The sequence below is a fragment of the Echinops telfairi genome, unplaced genomic scaffold, assembly GCF_000313985.2.
Source record: "Echinops telfairi isolate 266 unplaced genomic scaffold, ASM31398v2 ScPeMD7_6;HRSCAF=24_1, whole genome shotgun sequence".
Classification (NCBI taxonomy): domain Eukaryota; kingdom Metazoa; phylum Chordata; class Mammalia; order Afrosoricida; family Tenrecidae; genus Echinops; species Echinops telfairi.
The window spans coordinates 21,584,648-21,604,623 of record NW_022103903.1 but is presented as its reverse complement, the minus strand read 5'-3'; the positions used below and the strand labels follow the sequence as shown (position 1 = coordinate 21,604,623).

At 44.6% G+C, this 19,976-nt stretch overlaps 1 protein-coding gene across 1 annotated transcript in view; it reads right to left on the bottom strand.

The window, feature by feature from the left end:
• Positions 1–378: 378 nt before the first annotated feature.
• COL8A1 (collagen type VIII alpha 1 chain) overlaps positions 379–19,976 on the bottom strand; it is a 34,823-nt gene continuing 15,225 nt past the window's right edge. Inside the window, exons 2-3 of the mRNA XM_004716756.2 lie at positions 6,912–7,242; positions 379–2,461 (exon numbers count right to left, since the gene is read on the bottom strand). Of these exons, the coding sequence (XP_004716813.1) occupies positions 552–2,461; positions 6,912–7,239 (2,238 nt within the window). The 5' untranslated portion in view covers positions 7,240–7,242 and the 3' untranslated portion in view covers positions 379–551. The remainder of the gene's footprint in view (positions 2,462–6,911; positions 7,243–19,976) is intronic.

Here is a 19,976-nt window from a genome sequence, read left to right as displayed (position 1 = left end):
ACACAGTCTTTTGACAAGGGAACAAAACCCATTGGATCGTGTCAGAGCTCCCGGGCCCTCAGCTTCCCTCACAGGGACTCCTCCCACCCCCGTCCCACCTCAGAGAGTCTTCACCAAGACTGAGAAAATTGTGTACGCAAATATGGTGGTAACTGTTCTCATTGACGCATCTTTAAGCCGGACTTGCAGGTATTTGAATGTAAACAAGAAGATGACTGCTCTTCCACACTGAACTGTGCTGACCCATCTGAATGAGCAGGTTATCATGGGAGCCTGAAACATACATCAGCTAGGAGGACTCCGGTGTGCACCACACACGTGTCAGTATACAATACAGAAATCACATCATTTTCAATTACAAGCTGCTGCGCACAGGGCTGAACATGCATTTTCGTTTTTATTTGTACACGATGGTCCAAATTGTCACTTAAAGTAAATGCTTCCAACTTTATAAACATTTTGAAGCAGTTGTCTTTTTCATTTGGATTTTTTTTTTTTTAGTGTGCCATGGCCTCTTTTTTCCTTCTCTTCAAGCTATCTCTTTTCTCTCTTCACATGGGATATAGTAAATATCCTGAGAACGAAGAGTGCACGTACTGGCCGGCGTACAGCCCCGCCGCCTGCTCCGAGGGCATCTGCAGGAAGACGAGGTCCCCGGGCTGCAGCAGCAGCACCGCGCTCCCGGACGCCTGGTCCAGAAAGCCCTTTTTGTACTCGTCGTACGTGTACATCACGGGCTCGTTGTTCTTGAAGAGAGCCACCCACACGTTGCCCCCCTTGCAGTGCACATGGTAGGCAAAGTAGTAGACGCCAGGGATCTCGCAGGTGAAGACGCCCGTCTGGGGGTTGTAATTTTGCCTGCCGTTGTAGAGAAGCTTGTCAAACTTCACTGGCGCCCCCACCGGGGGGAATGGTGAGGTCAGCTCCGCGGTGAAGGCGGGCATCTCGTAGGCCGGCCCTCCCTTCTTTCCTTTCTTGGTCCCGTAGGCATGGGGTGTTTTCACGCCATCAATGCCCAGGCCCATGTCTGGCAGATACTCTCCATGGGGTGGTGGTGTCGGGGGCATCGCAGCTGGGGGCCCTGGGGGCCCTGGAGGGCCTGGGAGTCCCGGAAGACCAGGCTGGCCTTGAGGTCCAAGGGCACCAGGCTTCCCCGGGGGACCATGAAGTCCTGCCACTCCGGGTTTTCCTACTCCCGGGAAGCCCGGGGACCCTGGGGGACCCTGTTCCCCTTTGGGGCCTGGAATGCCAGGTGGTCCAATGGGGCCACTGGAGCCTGTAATCCCTGGGATCCCTGGGGGCCCCTGTAAACCCTGTTCCCCTGGGATTCCTGGTTCTCCCTTAGGTCCCAGCAGTCCTGGTGCTCCAGGGAGCCCGGGTAAGCCTTTATGGCCTGCCTCCCCCTTGGGTCCTAGGGGACCTGGCAAACCTCTCATGCCTGGGGGCCCCACTTCACCAAGGAAACCTGGCTTTCCTGGGAAGCCTTGAAGCCCTGGCTCACCCTTGGGGCCTGATGGTCCCTGTGGCCCCACAACCCCACCTTCTCCTTTGGGTCCAGGAAAACCGATTACACCTGGGGGGCCCATAGGACCCGGGATTCCAGGTAGGCCTGGTTCTCCTGGGGGGCCTCCCATCCCAGGGGGACCGGCTGGTCCTTTCTCCCCTCTTGGTCCCAGGGCCCCAGGGATGCCCCCTATGCCACGGTCCCCTTTGACTCCTGGGAAGCCTGGCTTCCCCATCCCTGGAAGACCTGGGGGGCCGGGCAGCCCTGGCAGCCCTTGCTCCCCTTTGCCACCCGGAAATCCGGGCTGGCCAGGGATTCCATCCTGGCCTGGTTTCCCAACTCCAGGTATTCCAGGAGGCCCTTGAATCCCGGGGATCCCAGCAGGACCCTGTGGTCCAGACTCTCCTGGAGGGCCTGGCTTTCCCAGCGGGCCCTGGGGCCCCGGGAAGCCCGTCACTCCTGGCTTGCCCACTCCCGGCAGCCCGACGGGGCCCGGTGGGCCGTGCGCCCCTGGAGGGCCTTTCAGCCCAGGCAGACCTGGCATCCCGAAACCCTTCTCGCCTTTAGGACCCTGAAGGCCTGGGGGTCCTGACGGCCCTTTGGGTCCGCGTTCGCCCTTTGCTCCGGATGGCCCTGGCAACCCTGGCCCTCCAGGCTTTCCGATGCCAGGAAGTCCGTGGGGCCCCGGAGGTCCTTGTGGTCCTGGGATTCCCATGGGTCCAATCTCCCCCTTTGGTCCAATGTCGCCTTTAGCCCCAGGCATTCCCATGGTTCCTGGCTTTCCTGGCATTCCAGGCATCCCTGGCTTTCCAATTCCTGGATATCCCTGTGGCCCTGGCTTTCCTTTGATCCCAGGTATTCCATGGCCTGGTAAACCAGGGGGACCAGGGGGGCCTCTTGGGCCAGGCTCTCCACGGGGACCTTGCTCCCCACGTAAGTTGGCTAATGGTATTTCTCCTGCAGAGAGAAAGAAAGGGAACAGGGAGGCAGAAAAATCATATGATTAGTCCAACGAAGGAATGGCAATCATGATTTAGTTCTGATGCATTTGCCTCTTTAGCAGAAAGAAAGATTGGGAATGATGTGGGTATCTTCCAGGACTGTGTAAGGACTTAAAGGACAACCAAGCCGGTCATTCCTTGGACATCTTGGGGTATGGTGAGAACTAACAAGATGCAGCTGTTTTCTTCAGCGTTAGTCAAGTAAAAATGTTAAAAAGTAACAAAGCAACATTTCCCTAAGTACACACTCGGAGATATTAGGGTATGTTGCCATGCAAATTTTGGAAAATTCATAGTGGCATAAAGAAAAATAATACTATCATTCCACTACTCATTTATAAAAACTTCACGCTTATATGAATTTCCATCTCGTGTCTTTTAGATGTCTTTGTGTGTGTATGTACATGCATATTTTAAACAATGTTGGAGTCCTTCCCGTTTTACTTTTTTTCTGCTTATTGGTATAATTTTTGGCTAAGTAATATTTTCTCATATGCTGATTGATAGTGTGAAGTGGATGATGACGGTTATTGTTCTGTGATCTCAGGGAAGGATAAAAGTGTGTTATTTTGTATGTAGTTTAATCACATCCATCCACATCTGTCCTCCATAGTCAAAGAGATTTGCTTAAATTCTTTAATGTGCTGTAGGATTTCATTAATCTCAAGTATGCATTATTTAATAAGAGGTTATTTCTCACTTACAAATTTGGCTTCTACATAGGAAAGTTGCCTATGCCCTTTTAGGATGACAAACAGTATGGGTAAGGAAGAAAGCTGGATGTTGGAGCAGGGAGAGCTGACTTCTCTTCCTTGCCTTGACATGAGACCTTGAGGTTGTCCTTCAGCTACTGGCAGCTCTACTTTCTTGTGCGTGCAGTGAAAACAATGCACCCCTACGACAAGATTAGGTAATACAAATGAAAGGAAGTGTGCTTTTCTGAATCATTAATGGAAGTACAAAGCACCTGATGTTAATTATGATCTGCCCTGCAGATGAACATAACTCTGCATGTCCCATGAGACTAGGAGTGCAGGATAACATCAAGAAGTGAAATTTATCTAGAAGCAGGGACTCCAAGTTCTGACTGGAGACCATGTTTTCCTGTGTGGTGTGTCATTGGTGATGATTTCTGTAATCCACCCTGTGCTTTGATGCACTTGCTTAATAAATTAACACACAATGCCCTCTATAAACCACTTTCACTGCCTCTTCTTCAGAGTTTCTTCCCAATAATGTTTGAGTATTGGTGCCCAATTTGAATGGTCTCTATTCACAACACATATATTGTTTTATTGTTAAAAAAAAGGAATGGCCCGCCAGATTCCTTAGCCCTCAAACCTAAACAGGGGTTTGAGTGGCTTAAAGGAAAAAGGAGGAAAGTGAACTGAAATGGACTTGTCTTGCGACAAGTTCACTTCAAACAATAGCACAAAAAAAAAAAAAAAGGAATGAAAATTTTGGTGCCAAACATAGTGCCAGTGGTATGGTTTTAAACAGTAGTAGAATCTTAATTTTGACCACTCACTGTGTTGTTATTTTTAAAGCTACTGGCATTCTTCAATTTGCTCCCTAGGACCCATCTGAATAAGAGAAGGAAGCCCCCAAACCAGACAAGCCATTCATGAAAGGATGGAAAGCAAATGAGCTATCAAATCCCCTAAATGCAATATTAGGCCCTAAGTAGAATAAAATTGGGAATACTTCTTATATGATTCTTGTATGTTGTCTGTTTTCAAGTCCATTCTGACTCGTAGCAACCCTATGTGACAGAGTAGAACTGCTCCATAGGGTTCTGAGGCTGTAATCTTTATGGGTCCTTTCTTCGGTAGAGCCTCTGGCGGGGTTTGAACCATTGAACAAAAACCTTTTGTTTATCAGCTAAGCACTTAACCAAGTGCCAACAGAGCTCCTTATTTTATGTTCAAGTAGTTATTATAGTGCTATTCTGGCATGTTCTTTCTAACCAGAAAATTGCAACTATGCTCTACAGAGGGAACATCTGGGGCAGCCACCAATTGCCCAATTCAAGCCGTAGTATTTTCTATTGCCTCACAAGCATGGGAATGCTGGACAATCCATAAGGAAGACCAAAGGAGCACTGATGCCTTTGTATGATGGTGGTGGCGAAGGATCCTCCAATTGAATATGCCATGGGCTGCTAGACGAAAGGACAAATTGTCTTGGAAGAAGTAGGGTCAGAATGCTCCTTAGACGTGAGGTCGTGAGACTTGGTCTCACACCCATTGAACATGTCATCAGGAGAGACCAGTCCCTGGAAAAGGACATCCTGTGTAGGGAAGGAGAAGGTCAGGGGAACAGAAAGGCCCTGAACAAGATGGACCGACACCGTGGCTGCACAATGGCTCAAACATGACGATGATTGTGAGGCTGGCACAAACCCAGGCAGTGAGTGTTTTGTTCTGTTGTACACAGTGTCATTAGGAACCCGAACCAACTCCACAGCACCTAATAACAACAAACACATCTGGGGCAGGATCGTGCCTTATTCTTTATGAATCCCTGGGGTCTAGCATGGGCCAAGAACCTGCTCTATCTTCCTGGGAGTATGTTGAAAGTTGTTAAAGAATTTGGGGTGCGTTAGCATGTATTCATCATTTTTTATTTACCTTATGTCATCAATTCTCTCAGCAACCTTATTTTGCAGACAAAGAAAGGTAGGCTCAGAGAATTTGTTTCTGACATTCTCATTTCTGACATCTAGTTCTTCTTTGCTAAATCCTGGGGTTCTCCAGAGTTGGAGCTTCCTGCTTGAAGGTGTGGCCTCTATTTCCTGCAGGAGGATTGCTACTCTGAGATAGCTACCCTGTTTCCCGGAAAGTAAGACATCCCCCGAAAATAAGATCTACTTACAGTTTTGCCTCTTGCTGAAATATAAGGCAGCCCCCTGAAAATAAGACCTCCCCGAAAATAAGTCCCCCTGAAGCTACCATAACTCTGGACTCTGGACTGTAGTGGTGGGCGCTGCTGCGCAGCTCACTGTTGGCCGCAGCGCAGCCGGAGCAGACAGGAAGTGTGAGGTCTCTTTTAATAAAACAATAAACAATAAATGTGTACCGTATTCTTCTTCATGGAAAAATAAGACACCCCTTGAAAATAAGACCTAGCACATCTTTGGGAGAAAAAATTAATATAAGACACTGTCTTACTTTCGGGGAAACAGGGTATTTGCCTACAAGTCTCCAGAGCAACCACATGCATTCTCTTTTTCCTTTTAAATACATCAGGTCTTTGCAGCATTGTTCTCCTAGTTCAGAAGACTGTCAGTTCTGGAGATTTTGGTGGTGGTGTTTTTTTTCACTGCTCTCTCCCTCAGAACCTGGCCCAGAGTGTTGCCCCTGAACCAATGCTCATTCAGTGACTGCTGAGCGTTTGAACAAATGAATACTGAGGAAATAATTAGTTGTTATTTAAATGTTTTGTTTCATTGGATACAATTGAAATTTCATGGCAAAACTAAAATAATTCCATCTGTATTTTTCTTTAGGGTTTGAACAGAGCAGTGGTGGCAGGTCAGTGGTAGAATTCTTATGTTCCTTTTTATGTCAACTTGAACCTGTGTGAAAGTGTAGGAGTGGACTCTACCCTGTCAATCAGGAAATGCCCCCTTAGGGGTGTAGTCTTTTTATCAGAGAGACAGTGAGACATTCTCTCTCATCTTGCACCTTCTTCTTCCACTAGGACTCTGTGTCGACCTCCAGGGGTGGCCCCTTGTGGGCCAACAACCTGGAGTGCTGTCAGTGTCCTGCCATCTTCCTACAGACTTGGATCCATGTGACTCTGAGCCTACCCCCCTGCTTCCAACTTCAACTTTCTGTCTCATTGGCCTGCAGCTATGTGAGTCTGACCCCATGGATTTGAGTTGGACTGGGCTGGGAGGCCTTCTAAATATAAAGTTATTTCATATGTACAAATATGTGTATATATATGCCTTATAAATATAAAGTCATTTCATATGTACAAATATGTGTATATATGCCTTCTAAATATAAAGTTATTTCATATGTACAAATATCTGTGTGTGTGTGTGTGTGTGTGTGTGTATATGGTTTAGTTTCTCCAACCAGTCTAACACAGTTTCTGACTATGCACCTTATGCACAGCTGTTCATTTGCCAGTGAAGGCATGTGTGTGTGTGTGTGTGTGTGTGTTGTTATGGTATAAGACAAGTTTCAGCATAACAATCTGATTCAAATGTACTCAGGGGCCCTCACGGGGCCACCTTGAAGGCCATTAAGAATAGCAAAGCCTTTGATCGGAGCATACTCAGAAATATCAGTAACAAATGCTGAAGTTAAATTTTGTACAATTTAGGCCCCTCCCTTTGATCTCATAATTTACTATTTTGGAAAACGGAGCTTTTAAACAAAACAGGGCTATGTTACCTTTGCCTTTCTTGGGTGCCACTTCCTTGCCCATTCTTGGCACCGGCGGAAGTTCCTTCATGTACTGGGGAAGGTGGGGATACTCTTTGCCATACTGCATGTGGGGCAGCTCCTTGCCCATGGCAAGGCCATCTTTGCCCAAAGGCCTGTGAGGTACTTGCTGACCCAGAGGCTGGTATTGTGGAATTTGTGGTGGCATCTGAGGGGGAATTTGAGGTGGCAGTGGCTTGAGGCCATAGTAGGCACCAGCCTGAATGAGCCGGATGCAGCCCAAGGCAATGGTAAACAGTGCTCCCAACAGCTGCAGAGGGGCGGGCGGGCCAGCCATCACCTGTGGGAAGAAGGAAAGCAACAGCGTGGTGAAGACCTGTAGGCCAAGTGAGCAGAGTTTATTTAGAAGCAAAGAGGGAAACAGGAGGGACATTGTCTTTTCTGTAAAAACTTCAGAGATGGAAATAAATGATAAGGAAGATACTTTTCTTTAGTTCCTACCCCAACCATCCCCCCCCACCCCAAACACACACAACCTCATCTAATCAAACAGGCCAGGAAAAAGAGCAGGATCTGGGGGTGTGGCAATAAGACTATAAGAGAGACTGCTAGCTGCCCGGAACGTCCATGCTGCCGTCTTCTGTACTACTGGCAGCACTGATTATCAAGCTGGAACGAAGTAGCCCATGGTGAAGATGATGTTTCCTCTTAATGTGTCCACATGACAAAATGTGATCCAACTGGATGTCATTGTAATGCGTGCAATTTCCAAGAAGAGGAAGTCCTCACCTGCCTGCCTCCTTCCCTCTTTCCGGTGGGCCGGCAGGTGGACATATTACCTGGGACTGGGCCAGACATCTTGGATCACCAGGTGAGCGCTGAGCCTGGCTGAACATGGAGGCTCTAGAGCAGTGGTTCTCAATCTTCCTCCTGCCGCGACCCTTTCATACAGTGCCTCATGTTGTGATGACCCCCAACCATAACATTATTTTTTTTGCTACTTCATAACTGTAACTTTGCTATTTTTATGAATCTTAATGTAAATATCTGATATGCAGGATGTATTTTCATTGTTACAAATCGAACATAATTAAAGCAGTGATGAATCACAAAAACAATATGTAATTATAGATTGTGAAATATTTATTTCTAATGACAAATAAATGAAATTTTGTCGAAGCATGGTGTAGCATGGGTCTTCACGCTGGCGTATCTGCATGTGGGCAGACCCGCCTGGACATGGATGGAGGATCGGTGTCTAGGTTCCTAAGACCATCGGAAATATGTGAGGCGACTCCTCTGAAAGGGTCGTTTGACCCCCAAAGGGGCCGTTACCCACAGGTTGAGTACCACTGCTCTAGATCAATCCTAATCTTTGGACTTCATTGGTCTAAGAGAGAAATACATTTCTACCTTTGTAAAGCCAATATTATGTGGATATTCCGTCAACTGCACCAATCCTGATCATGATGGAGAGGGGTAGATTCCATTTGATTTTATTTTTATAACAGTTTTACTGGCACATAATTTACATATCATACAATTCAATAGTTCAATCATAGCAAGGAAAATTGTGCAATCATTATCCTACCAATTTTAGAAAACCACCTCCCCCATAGTAAAATCACCTTTAAAATGAGTTGAGCACTCACAGTCCGTTCTAGTGCTCCATCCCCTCCTGCCTTCATCATTTATTCCTGAAATCCCCTTTCCCTCCCTGTCGCCCCTGCATTCCCCATCATCCCTTGTATCCGGTATTATCACTGTGCATCCACTCCTCCTGTGCATCCCACACCGGGAAACCCAACAGAAACAATTAAAAAAAACCATACTTGAAATAAGGTGGTAAGGATACAATAATAATATAAACACCAACATACAAATAATGGGTAAAAAAAAAAAAAAAGATCCCCATCACCATTCAAAAAGCCAGGGAAGGAATTTCTGTCATGGAACAAGTCAGAGATACTTGCACCCAGAACCATCTCAGGTCGGGTCTACAGGGAGGTCATCTGGCCAACTATTGTGTTCAGTTCCACGTACTCAAGGTTTCAGTGGTTTCTGCCTGATCGTAATGCTGTTCCTGACTCTGGTGTGTGGCTAGAGTGGATCTGCCAGCCGCTTAGTCTGACTAGATACTCTGCAGATGGGTTTTGCAGTGGGAACTGTCCTCCGCATCCTTTTTTTAAAACAGTGAATTTGTTGGTAAGTCAGGCTCTGTTAATGAGTGCCTAAATGCTTTGCTTTTTACTCCTTCATTGGTTTTATCCCAGAACAGAGATTTATATCTGTTGGGTGCTTTCATTGCTTGCTTCAGTTTTTGAATAAAGGTAAAAGTTAAAGAACAAGTAACAGGAAGAATAAAAACTTCATAAGGTTCCTGAAGTTGAAGAAAGGGTGCTTCATGTGACCGTCCCAAAATGTCAAAGAAACCAATCACAATTATGCATACATGCCTACTATTCCATAAATGCACACAATTATGCCCCCATACCTACATGCTAAACACTAGAACGTCGTTTAGAATTGGCTAATTGGGCCTGCAATAGATCAACATCTATCTTTGTACTGTACCTTATGTACTATACCTTATGTACCATTTACATAAGGCATTTGTATAAATATCATCTGGAGAGATGGTTATGTAAACAACAACTCAAAAGCCCTGTTCCTAATCTCACGAACAATGTTCTTTGCCATTAACTGAGTAAATATAAATGAGACTTATGTGTTTATAAATAGAAAGGCAGTAGTTAAGCTCTGCCGCTAACTGAAAGGTGTCATTTCAAACCCCCCAGGCCTTCCTTAGGGGAATCTGTGGCAGTTGGCTTCCATAAAGATTAAAAAACCCAACAAAACAAAACTAACTCAGTGCCAATGAGTTGATGCCAACTCACAGGTTCTAATGGGACAGAGAGCCGAACTGCCCCTGTGCGTTCAGGGGCGCTAACTCTTTAGGGGGGTAGAGGGCCCCATATCCCCACCCCACCTTCCGCTGACCTTGTGGTTGCAGCCATTTGTAACCACTACACAACCAGGGTTCCTATCCGTGAAGACTGCAGCCTTAGGAACCCTACAAGACAGTTCCACTCCACTTCCGAGGGTGGCTATGAGTTGGAATGATTTCTACGGCAGTGAGTTTGGCTTTGGATTTTGATCTGCTTGTAAAACGTGGCTGGAGAAGACCTCCGTCTGAAATGTGCAAGGCTGGAAGAGCTCAGGGCAATGCAGTGTTAGCAAATGCCCACTAGAGGGCAAGTGCGGTTCACACAAGTTTGCTCAGCCCCCCCCCCCCCCAGTGTGGTGCTAATACTGGGAAAGCACGAGCTGTGCTTGCATACCTCATTAAGGGACTTAATGAAAATCAGAACCTCAGCGAAGGGTCATGATGCTGCCTGTTGCTCAGAGAGAAAAATGGGCAAGTCTCTCACAATGTTTAATGTGTCTTCTGGGAAGTTCTGGCAAAACCATCTATAAATAATTTAATTTCCATTCTCCTGGGAGTTTTTTTTTTTTTTGCCTGGTTCTGCCTTACTTGATTTTAGACCACAGTTTTCCACTCTTTAGAGCACGTGCATTGACTTTGTGACATCCTATTCACGAGTAAAGCAGGTGTGTGACCAGGCTGCAGAAGGATTGATTCATAAGAAACACCTGAGAAAATATTTAATCTAAGTCCTACCACAAAATACACTGCTTTGCAATTTTCCTAAATCTATTTTTCACCCCTTTGGAGAAAAATGAAGACGCACTTGTCACCATATGCGAATGATAAAGTGCTCTCTGTTTCCTGAATCTGAATAGGTCAGGGATTGTTTATTTAAAGTGTACTCTAAATGATCTTTGTACTAACAAAATGGAGGAAGATAGGTAGCCCTTATTTTTTGTCCTTCTAAGAATGATTACCTGGTGATTCAAACCCAACAGTTCTGTGGGAGAAAGGTGAGGATGTCTGATTCCTGAGCCTTGAAAACTATAGGGTCACCATGAGTTGATGGCAGCGGATGCTTTCTTTGGTAAGAAAGAGACATTGTTACAAACCATTTGGAAAAAGCCAGGAATTAATATTAGTCTATACTCATTAAGAGTAAAATTAGTTTACAATGGAAAGAGAACATATCATAAGTATGCACACAAAAATAATTTATTGAGTGCTCCCCAGGGGTTGCAAAGATGGATATAATATGTGAAGCGAATGTGATGATGCATATAATGTGGTCAGTAGAGCCTGCCCTTAAGCAGTTTGCACTCTCTTAGTAGAAATGGCAACCTAATAAGTAGCAAAGAATGCCCAGAAAAAAGTCCATTTCTCTCCCATTTTGGAACATCGGTTAGTTCTAAAATCCCTTTGAAGCAATTACTTTTCTTGTTTGTTGTCATGGATAAACAGAGAGCTCTCAAAAACTCACTGTCATCCAGTTGATAAATACCAACACAGAGGGACTGAATAGGACAGAGCAGCACTGCTCCTGGTGTTTCTGAGGCTATAAATCTTTACCGAAGCAGAAAGCCTCATCTTTCTCTAGCTGTTGACTTTGAATTGCTGCCCTTGTAGATTTACCAGTGCCCCTTCGCAGAGACAGTCTTTGAATATGCACACATGTTCCTCTAAACAACAGACTGCAGCATCCCACCCAGCTTTACCTTGCGGCTCTCACTCAGAAGTCCAGAATTGCTAACTTCATTCTCATATTGGAAAGGTCTCTTCAACTTCATTTGTTTAAAAAAAAAAAAAAAAGAGGATACAGGAAAGGCCTAGTTGTCCCTCATATCCTATCTACCTCAAACATCCAATGTTTCCATGGTAGCCACTAGTGCTGAAAGTGTTAATGCATACCAGAAATAGGTGGTGATAAGTGTTGATGTAGACATTCTACCTCTGGGGATGAATACAACTAATTAGTGAGCCCTAAACTAGGGGTGATGCTTTTAATAAGAAACTTGTATGGCTGGCTCTTCAGCTTTCCCTTGATTCACTGATGCGCTGGATGGTATTTAACTATTGGAATCAGGAGAAGCTAATGGAATACTGGGAAACTGGAAGGAGGCTAAGTGCCTGGAAGAGGACCACTGAGTACCAACCCCCAGTGGAATCCTGCCTCATTACAATGATTTCCTCTGACAGCCTGGTCTTTTCTTTTCCCCAACCCACCTTGCAAGGTGCCATTTCTTTGTCTCTTTGTTTAAACAAATGTTGTTCAGTTTAATTTGAATCTTTATGTAGGGTCCCTGGTTAGAATTTACCCTACTAATTTCTCTCCTGTACACGGGGATATTTTTGGTGGTCAATATGGTTTGATGGAGCTTCCCAAATTGCTCGAAAGAAAATCAGATTTGTGTAACACTGTACCACCACCCAGTGGGGGCGGGGGTGGGGGGGTGAAGAAGCTTTGGAACTCCTGGTGAGAAGAGAGGGTGGTAATGGGCTTTCTGTTCTGTTTGGTTCTTTTTCTGAAGACATAAAACACAACAATGTGTGGGTTCTATTTGATGCCCCTTTAGATTTCTGATGGTCAATGGATACGTGTGTGTGCATGCAAGCTCTTGTGCACGTGCATACATGTGTGAGTCTGTGTGAACGCAGTGCCTGGATACTGACTCTTTGGTAGCCACCCTGGCTTAATGATGGCATCATGTAATATGGTAAAAGCATCATAGAAGCAAAGAGACCTGGATTTGAACTTTAGCTTGGCTATCCGACCTGTTTTGAACCCCTTATCTTTGCTAAGTCTCGGTTTCCTCATCTGTAAAATAGAAATTCTAATCGTCACTGATCCCACAGAGCTGTTAGCACTCCTAGAGGGGTACAGATGATTCAAATAATTCTTTAGAAGCAGAAAATCACCATTCAAATTCAAGTTATTATTAATGGAGCTTGACCAAAAAGACAAATCAGAACGAACTGAAATGTGAAAGACATTCACAGAAGGATAGTAGCCAAAGTAAATGTGAGACTAACTGCAAACATGATAAACCTAACATGAATGAAGCAATAATGACCATTAAAACGTGCTTGCAAAAATTGGCAGAAGAATGGCCAGACCAAGTCAGTCATCACCAATAGGGATCATTTTGAACAAGCCTAATGGTTTCCTTGACTTGGGCCAGACTGTGCAGTGTTTTAGTTTCTGCATATATATAATAATGTGATCTTTATTATTTTAGATGCTCCTTATTATTGATTTAGATGCTTTATTATTTTAGATGCATCTATTTGAATGTTTCTCTGTCTGAGGATTTGGCTTGCTGTCCCAAAGAATGTGTAAATATTTAAATCTCCAATCCTTTCGAATATGCCCTAAACCCAAATTTCCCTTTTACATAAGGCTAACTCAGCATGTCCGTGTGTGTGTGTGTGTGTGTGTGTGTGTGTGTGTGTGTGTGTGTGTGGTGCATACATGTGTCTTATGTGCTCTGGGGCTGCTCCTCCCCTGTGCCCTTCATTTGTCCCCTAAACAAGCTTTGTAATTTCTCACCAGCCTCATCCATACCACCCTCTGAAACAAGGGAAAGTCAGGCAGAATCCTCCTACACGAGTCACCAGGATTGCCTTCTTGGCTTTTTCCTTGCAAAGAAAATTCTCTCCTAAGTACATTTCCTTGGGCAATTCACTCACTAGATATAGACATTTATTGAGAACATACTAATTGTTAGTAACCATTCTGGGTTTGGGAGTGATTGTGGTGCATAAGAGAGATGGAATCCCTGATCTTAAACTCATAATCCAGCAAAAGCAGAAAAAGTTAAAATAAATGGTAAAATTTCAGATATGAGTGCTATGGAGTAAGAAAACCACAGTCAATGGCTAGAATGGCTTGAAGCAGAAGGATTTGCACCACCAGCCTGGCAGTCCAATGCCTAGCCCATAGTGTCATCAGGGATCTTTTGTTATAGAATATAATGACAAATTCCCTCCTTCAACTCCTCTAAATTAAAATCTCCAGAAAACCCAATCTTTTTTTTTTTTTGCAGGAATGAGCTATTTTGGGGTAGCTAGAAGCATAGTTCAGGGCTGATTATGTTCGGAAAACTTAGCGACCATATGTGACAAAACTGGAGCCAGGCAATGGCTGTGGGAGAGGAGCAGGTTGGGAGACAATGACCACCTAAGTAAGTAACTTACAAAAATGTAAGTTACATTTTTGAGCACTTACTTTGTCCCAGAACCATGAACATATGTGAAATATGTGATTGTATCAATCTCGAGCCCTGATGGCACAGTGGTTATATGCTTAGCTGCCAATCAAAAGGTTGGCAGTTCAAACCTGCCAGTCACATTGCAGACAGAGAAAGATATGTCAGTTTGTTTCTATCAAGATTTATAGCCTCGTTAGAAACCCTACAAGGCAATTCTACTCTGTCCTAGAGGGGCACTATGAGTGAGAATCAACTAGATGGCAGTGGGCTTGTTTCCTCATCTGATATTTATATGAGATAAGTTTACCAAGATTCAAGACTAGGCCTTTATTTCTGTTGCATCTCAAGTTAGACATTGAAAATAGTGATGTCAGTACTTTTAAGAACTGTCATCCAAGGCAGTCACACGTTTCCCCTTTGTTTTCTAAGGTACAGATTTAACTGCACTGTCACTGTTCTCCATCTTGCCCCCAATGTTCAAAGTTGTCTTTTGTTTGAAATAAATTATTTCTCTGATACATAGGATGAAAACCTGGACTAAATCCTCTACTGTTTGTGTGCTAGGGATAAAAAGGCTTAAAAGCCGTTAACAAGGTGAACCTGCTGAAACGTAGTCAAAAGAAATGCATCAGATGTTGATCAGCCAATCCCATGGAAGCAGTGGGCAGGACCATCCAATAAACATTCATTGGTCTTGGCTGACTTTCCTATTTACACCTCTCAGAACTGATGTATATGTAAAATGGGGGCAGAATTACAGGCTTCACTCATAAATTCTGAGCTCTGCTGTATTGAACAGCAACCAACAATCTCACTATAGCTTCATGAGACCATAGGAACTTGAGATGTCAGTTAGGCTGTGCCCCAGTTTTAGAGATGGGCCACACACATAGCAGCCCCCCCACCCTGCCCCTCACCCCAACAATCAGATAGCCTACCACCACATTCCAAAAGTTCTTTGGATAAGGAGATTGAGCATTCCATAGTAACCAGTTGCCGGGGTTCGCAGACATAAATTTCTTAATATCTAATCTGAATCTCTCCTGTTGAACTTTAAGCTTATTTCCTCTTTTTCCAGTCTCAGAGGAGGTGGGAAACATCTGGAGAGCATTTTCCTTAAAATAATAGCTTACATATTTGAAGTCTGCCTTCTCCTTTTGTTTCTCTAACTGGAATAGTGTCCGCTGCTAAATAGTTTTAAAAACACTTGAGAAAACAAACCAAAACAAACACCCCCCCTCCACCCCCCATTGCTGATAAGTCTATGCCTACCATAGCAACCCTATGGGACAGAGCAGAATTGTAGCCTCATCTTTCTCAGAGTGGCTTGTAAATTTGAATGGCCAACCTGGCAATTAGCAACCCAACACATAACCCACAGCATCACCAGGGGCCCTTAACTACTTGTTAGGACCTCTAAAAGAGAAACTTGTAGAGAAAATCATTTTACCACTCATTATGTGAAAATGGTTCTCAGGGTATAGAGTATGGAAGTTCTAGACGTGACGTAAGCAAGTCATTATCAAGACTGCACCTTAGTTTTCACATCTACAGAATGGGGACACTGGTTAGATGCTGTCATAGTCCCTTCTGTCTTTAAAACTTCCTAGGAACTGTGACCATGAAGAGCGTGACCGAATGTTATAGATAAACGACCTCATGGGAGTAAGTACTTAAGCCTTTGGATGTTAGAAAGACAAATCACGCACTTCTAATTACTTTTCAATATTTCACGCTCCCTTCTCACAGTTATGCATGGAACAAGAAAAGCCTGACCAAGCCACCTGTCATACTCCTCTGGTGTATCTGACCATAAATCAAAGGAAGGATCTACATGAGAATTGAAAAATAAAACACATTTAAAGGGTTGAATACAAGTGTGAAGCTTTACTGTGCAATCTTTAAAAAGTGGTTACAAATGATGAAAAGGTTCCTTCAATGTGTGGGTTCATTAAGTCACCTCGGGACTGTTCAGCAAGTGTTGGTGTGATTCCTACCGAAACCCAAATGAAGGTCGAGCAAGATAGTGGGACAAGAGGAAAGTAAAAGGAAATAGAGGAAAGAACTGGGAGGTAAGGGGCATTTATAGAGGTCTAAATACAGGTATGTAGCTATGTATATATACTTATTTATGATGATGGGGAAATAGATCTATGTGCATATATTTGTAGGTTTAGTATTAAGGTAGCAGATGAACATTGGGCTTCCACTCAAGTACTCCCTCAATGCAAGAACACTTTGTTCTATTACATTGGCATTCCATGATGCACACCTTCCCGACATGATCGCTGAAGACAAAGCGGGTTCATAAGAAAATGTGGTGAAGAAAGCTGATGGTGCCCAGCTATCAAAAGATATAGCATCTGGGGTCTTAAAGGCTTGAAGGTAAACAAGCAGCCATCTAGCTGAGACGCACCCAAGTGCACATGGGAGAAGCACACCGGCCGGTGTGATCACGAGGTATCAAGGGGATCAGGTAACAGGCATAAAAGAAGAAAAAATCATATCATTGTGAGTTCACCTTCCCGAGAAGATTGCTGAAGACAAATGGGTGCATAAGCAAATGTGCTGGAGAAAGCTGATGGTGCCCAGCTATCAAAAGATATAGTGTCTGGGGTCTTAAAGGCTTGAAGGTAAACAAGTGGCCATTTAGCTCAGAAGCAACATAGCCCACATGGAAGAAACACACCAGCCTGTGTGATCACGAGGTGTCGAAGGGATGAGGTATCAAGCATCAACAAACAAAAAAATCCTGTCATTGTGAATGAGAGGGAGTGCAGATTGGGGACCCAAAGCCCATCTGTGGGCAACTGGACATCCCCTTACAGAAAGGTCATGGGGAGGAGATGAACCAGTCAGGGTAAGATGTAGCAACCATGAAACATACAACTTTCCTCTAGTTCTTAAATGCTTCCTCCCCCACCCCACCCCCACTATCATGATCCCAATTCTACCTTACAAATCTGGCATCATCAGAACAAAAAATCTTACCATAGTGAATGAGGCGGGGAGTGCAGAGTAGAGACCCAAAGCCCACTTGAAGGCCATTGGAGATCCCCTTGCAGAGGGGTCTCAGGGAGGAGATGAGCCAGTCATGGTGTGATGTAGCAACGATGAAAAATACAGCTTTCCTCTAGTTCCTAAATGCCTCCTCACTGCCCCCTGCCACCTCCCCACTATCATGATCTGAACTCTACCTTGCAAGTCTGGATAGAGCAGAGGATGTACACTGGTACAGATAGGAACTGGAAACAGGGAATCCAGGGCGGATGATCCCTTCAGGACCAGAGGTTTGAGTGGCAATACTGGGAGTGTAGAGGGAGGGTGGGTTGGAAAGGGGGAACCGATTACAAGGATCTACATGTGACCTCCTCCCTGGGGATGGACAACAAAAGAGTGGGTGAAGGGAGATGTCGGACAGGGAAAGATATGACAAAATAATAATTTATAAATTATCACTGGTTCATGAGGGAGGGGGGAGTAGGTAGGGAGGGGAAAAATGAGGACCTGATGCCAGGGGCTTAAGTGGAGAGCAAATGTTTTGAGAATGATGAGGGAAACGAATGTACAAATGTGCTTTACATAGTTGATGTATGTATGGATTGTGATAAGAGTTGTTTGAGCCCCTAATAAAACAATTTCAAAAAAAGAGAGAGAGCTTTATATCAAAGAGTAATTAATTGTACATTAAGAAAACATCCCAGTCCAGTCCAGATCAAGTTCATAAGTCCGATATTAGCCCATATGTTTGATATCAGTCTGTACATTCCTCTTCAGACTCATGCTGCACATGCAATGACACTGAATGCAGGAAGATAACAGGCCAGTGGGTGGAAAGTCTTGTGGATCTAGTGGTGGTGGAAGTATCTCAGAGCTGGCGTGGATCTCCACGTGGCTCCTCCAGCTCCAGGGCTCTGACTCTATCAGCTTAGCTTCAGAGCTTGTCAACAGGAATGTCAAGCAGAGAGAGTGTGTATCCTGCCTCCAGGGAGGAAGACAGGAGTTCCCAGAATCCTCAGGAGAAGGCAACGTCCACACAGAATCATCATTGACAGGCTAGACTCCACTCCTTCGCTCAAGTTGACAGGAGATTATGTAACTGCCATGAACTCTATGGATCACAACCAAATATCCTCTTTTATAATGTGGACAGGTGAGTCCCTACATTGAAAAGCACTCCAAAGCCCAGTGGCCCAACCCATTGACTCCACACTCCAGTACTCGTGACGATGGCACTGGACCCTGTCACATTTCCTTCCACTGTATGTGGGCCACCCTGTGGCAGAACTAACAACATGGCAACTGCCACCTAACAACGAGAGTGGGCCCAGGGCAGCGTGTAGGTGTGGGAAGAAGATACGGAAGGAGAGAGGGTTTGCTCACAGACCCAGACTTCTGAGCAAGGCCATCAGAGGAGAAGCTCTGGCTTTTGCTGTTTTCGGTACTTTTGTGTGCCTTGTAGGTACTTCACCGTTATCTCACTGCAGATCAGATGAAAGCCAACTTCGCTGTTTCCCCTACTTCTTTCCTGGCACGGTGGTGCAGGAAGATGGAAGAGCACGGAAGGCTCACTTTTCTCTGGCCCATTGTGTTTGCTACTTTTAACTTGACACGCATTTCAGAAGATTAAGCGAGTAAGTCACCTTTCTGGGTGATTTTTGTTAACAAGCTAGCAATGTTGTAGATGATTCATTTTTGTATATTTATAAGAAACTAAAATAAGCAAGCATTCTCTCAATCAAGAAATAAGTGATAGCCTAATTCATCTTTCCAAAACACCCAAACATTTATACAATGCATTCCATTCATTGAAAATACAATGGATTAAATTACCGTGTGCATGCATGTATGTCTCTGTAGGTTGAGAAGCAGGCGGTACGGGGCAAGAAGCAGCCAACAGTTCGCCTAATTTTTACGTTTCAGCTGGTTATTTTGGAGTCAAATTGTTGCACTTTCATTTTACCTGAGATTATTTTAAGCCACTGTATATTAAAAATCAAGCCCTGTACTTAATTCTAGGTTGATGCTCATTTCATGTTATAGAAAATTGTGGTGAAAAAACTAGATGGTGCCTGGCTATCAGAAAGCATAGCAACTGGGGTGTTGAAGGTTGGGCTTCAAACATGCATCCACATAAGTGAGGCATCAGCTAAGTCTACATGGAAGAATCACAACAGTCAGTGGGATCCAAGGATTGTACATAGTATAATCCAATCTAAAGGAGGGAATAGCATCTTAGCTTAAATTGTGAACACCTGGTTTTCAGGAGTCTATGAATGACAATGGAAGCCCAAACCATTTGCAGGGTCACCACATGAATGAAGCCTCCCATGAATCCACTCAGATTATAGTTGAGGGGTATGAATAACCCTGTTATCAGACATGGAGCAGTGGAAAGTCAATTATGGCAGACGTAGTAAGCTTAAAATGTAAAATCTTATCATTTTATCTTCCTTTTGGCCCATTTTAAAACTGTTTCAGTTTTTGTAAAAAATTGAAGGGTAAAGACACATGGATTAAACCCCTGGTGAATCCCCTCTGACCATGGAGCAGGATGTGAATAGCCCTGGTGAGTTCCCTCTGACCATGGAGCAGGGATGTGAATAGCCCTGGTTAGTACCGATCATGGAGCAAGGCTGTGAATAGCCCTGGTGTGTCCCCCCTGACCATGGAGTAGGATGTAAATAGCCCTGGTGAGTCCCCTCTGACCATGGAGCAAGGCTGTGAATAGCCCTGGTGAGTCCCCTCTACCATGGAGCAAGGCTATGAATAGCCCTGGTGAGTCCCCTCTGACCATGGAGTAGGATGTGAATAGTCCTGGTGAATTCCCTCTGACCATGGAGCAGGATGTGAATAGCCTTGGAGTTCCCTCTGACCATGGTGCAGGGCTGTGAATAGCCCTGGTGAGTCCCCTCTGACCATGGTGCAGGGCTGTGA